At 46.5% G+C, this 2,851-nt stretch overlaps 1 protein-coding gene across 1 annotated transcript in view; it reads right to left on the bottom strand.

Moving 5' to 3' along the window:
* Nucleotides 1-813: 813 nt before the first annotated feature.
* The window catches only part of Lcmt1 (leucine carboxyl methyltransferase 1), a 44,705-nt gene continuing 42,667 nt past the window's right edge, over nucleotides 814-2,851 (bottom strand). Inside the window, exon 11 of the mRNA XM_021205359.2 lies at nucleotides 814-1,036. Within this exon, the coding sequence (XP_021061018.1) occupies nucleotides 1,014-1,036 (23 nt within the window). The 3' untranslated portion in view covers nucleotides 814-1,013. The remainder of the gene's footprint in view (nucleotides 1,037-2,851) is intronic.

Genomic DNA, 2,851 nt, shown 5'->3' with positions numbered 1-2,851 from the left:
GGCATGCGTGCGCGCCTCTCCTGGACCTCCTGACTCTTTTAAAGATTTAATCTTTATTAATTTTAGTGATATATGTACATGCATACCCATTTGTGGATGTATTCATGTGAGTGCAGAGGCCCATAGAGAACAAGGGCCTTAGAGCCCCCTGGAATTGGAGTAACAGGAGCCACCCGATATGGGTTCCGGGAACTGGATTTGGGTTCTCTGCAAGAACAGTAAGTGCTTTTAACCTCTAAGCCATCTTTTCAGCTTTTTAGCTTCTAGAAGTTGTTTTTATTACTTATTCTTTGACCTCCCACATCTTTGAAATCCATCTCTCCACAATCTCTGCTCTGTCACTGCCCCTCGTCTGGCTTATGTGGACCTTGTGGTTGAATCAGAGCCCTAGACGCTCCCTGACAATCTCATTTGAGACCCTTTCCTTAATCTCATTGACAAATTGCCTATTTACCATAGGTGACATATGGCTGGGTTTCAAGAAGTTGGGGTCCTTTAGGGAGGCATTATCCAGCCTGCTAAGGCAACCAGAATGGAGGAGGCAAGTAAGCAGGCCAGCCTGGCAAAGATGGCAGCAAGAGGAGCCCCACAGAAGAGCTCCAGCATCTGTAGCAGGTCAAGGGTTAAGGGTCACAGCCCATGAGGTGTTGCAATAAAGAGCACAGGGAGGAGTCAATTCCCAAATGGATTCTGACTCACAGGGTAAACCAAGGTCCAAGTTAACACTCAGGATGCAGGATTTTAGCTGCCATGGATTTGAACCCTGGCCCACTCCAGAGAGCAAAGAATGTCACTGGACAGACAGCAGCAGAGTCAGACACAAATGGCAAGTGAGATTTATTTAAACAATGATACTGACAGGAACAGGATCTGGTGTGACCACCTTTGTAACCAAGGGTTCCAGATGTGCAGCAGGACCAACAAAGGTCATGAGGCTGTACATCCCTCAGGAGGCCCTGGCACTCCCTTAGTTAGAGCCTTCACCTTCCACCTCAGCTCGAGCCTTCAGCAGATCAATAGGTTATCTCCTTCAAACCTAAGGGAGAAACAGAGATGCTGTCAGATGCTGTGGCTGTGGCGGAGTAAAAGAATCAGGGGGCGTGTACACTGGCCCTGGGCACCTCACTCTCTTCCTGTGTGAGACAAGATCACAGAAGGAAGTGAAAGGTCAGGCCAGCTTTTGTTTATGGGTGGTTTAAAACAGATTTAGAAAGCATTTCACAACACTTTATGAGCTCTCTGCAGTAAATGTCCAAAATTTACTAACTGCTGAACTTTGAGCAAACACAAAGAGGGTTCTTCACCTTCTGCTGACACACCAAAGACACCTGACCTTAGAAGGTTTACTATCCCAACCTGGGTGTGGTGTGCACACCTGTAAACCCAGCACTCGGGAGGCTGAAGCACAAGAACCAGTTTGAGGCCAGCCTGTGCTTCAGAGTGAGACCACCCTCTTCCCAAAGCACACCAAAAGCAAACAACAACAGTTAGCTTAAACTCATTAGAAACCTCTCTTCCCAAAAGTTTGGGAAGGTTAAGTACATCTGACCTAGTCTTATGATAGAATTTAATACACTCATTACAGCTATGTTCATCAAGAAGTGTCATAGCAAGGGAGAAAAGGCTCGTGTCACACGGTTACACTGAGAAGATGCGGGGCTCCAGCAGCACAAGGGCAGGGTGTAGGCCAGGAGTGTCCCACCCTCCTCATGGCTTCCCTGCTTTCACTGTGTGGCTCCACCAAGTCAGGTGGGGCACAGCTGGAATTCTGGGAGGAATGCCAAGTTTAAGGCTAGGTTACACTTACATGTCTCAAAACAATCAAAGAAAAATGGCAATTAATTTTTATAAATGTGAACAGATAACTAAACAGCAGTGTCTAGAGACCAGGAGAGGAGCACCACTGGAGGCCACCCGAGGCCAGCCCACGGGGCCTGCTGTGCTCTGCTTCTCCTAAGCTTCCCAAGTCCCAAATACAACTTCCTTTATACTTAGGAGAGGTTCTAATCTAAAACACAGCAATAAAGGGCTGGGAAGAAAAAACAACAGAGGCAAGAGTCAGCAGAAGCTGGATTGAAACCTGGAGAGCCAGGTGCCAAGGTGCCCATCCCATGGTCTTCTGTGCCTCTGTCAGGGAACTACACCTTAACCCTAGACAAGGAGAGAGAAACTGCCTGGGAAGCTGAGCAGGTCAGTCTGTCTGTCTATTATCTATCTATCTATTATCTATCTATCATCCATCTATCTATCTATCTATCTATCTATCTATCTATCTATCTATCTATCTATCTATCTTCATGTGTTCATGTGTTTGTTTATTTATTTATTTACTTACTTACTTTTAGGTGTTTTGCCTGCATATGTGTCTATGTGAGGGCAACAGATTATCTGAAACTGAAGCTACAGACAGTTGTGAGCTGCCATTTGGGGGCTGGGAATTGAACTCAGGACCTCTGGTAGAGCAGTCAGTGCTCTTAACCTCTGAGCCATTTCTTCAGCCCCTGAGTGGGTCTTTTGGACACGAAATGATCCACATGTTAGTATCTAGTAAACCTGGCTATGAGCTTGTGAAGGGTAAATGCTTGCTATTTATATTACAATTATTACTTTAACCCCTCAAGGTTTTCAACTTTCCCAACTGCAGAAATCCCTTAGCTGGTGGGACAAGGGCTGGCTGGTTATTTGGGGACTTGCAGTTTAAAGAATTCACCTAATCTGTGCTATTAATACCTGAAGGAGGGCCGGGCGGTGGTGGTGCACGCCTTTAATCCCAGCACTTGGGAGGCAGAAGCAGGCGGATTTCTGAGTTCGAGGCCAGCCTGGTCTACAAAGTGAGTTCCAGGACAGCCAG

The sequence above is a fragment of the Mus pahari genome, chromosome 1 (assembly GCF_900095145.1).
Source record: "Mus pahari chromosome 1, PAHARI_EIJ_v1.1, whole genome shotgun sequence".
NCBI lineage: Eukaryota > Metazoa > Chordata > Mammalia > Rodentia > Muridae > Mus > Mus pahari.
This window is presented reverse-complemented; position numbering and strand designations above follow the sequence as displayed.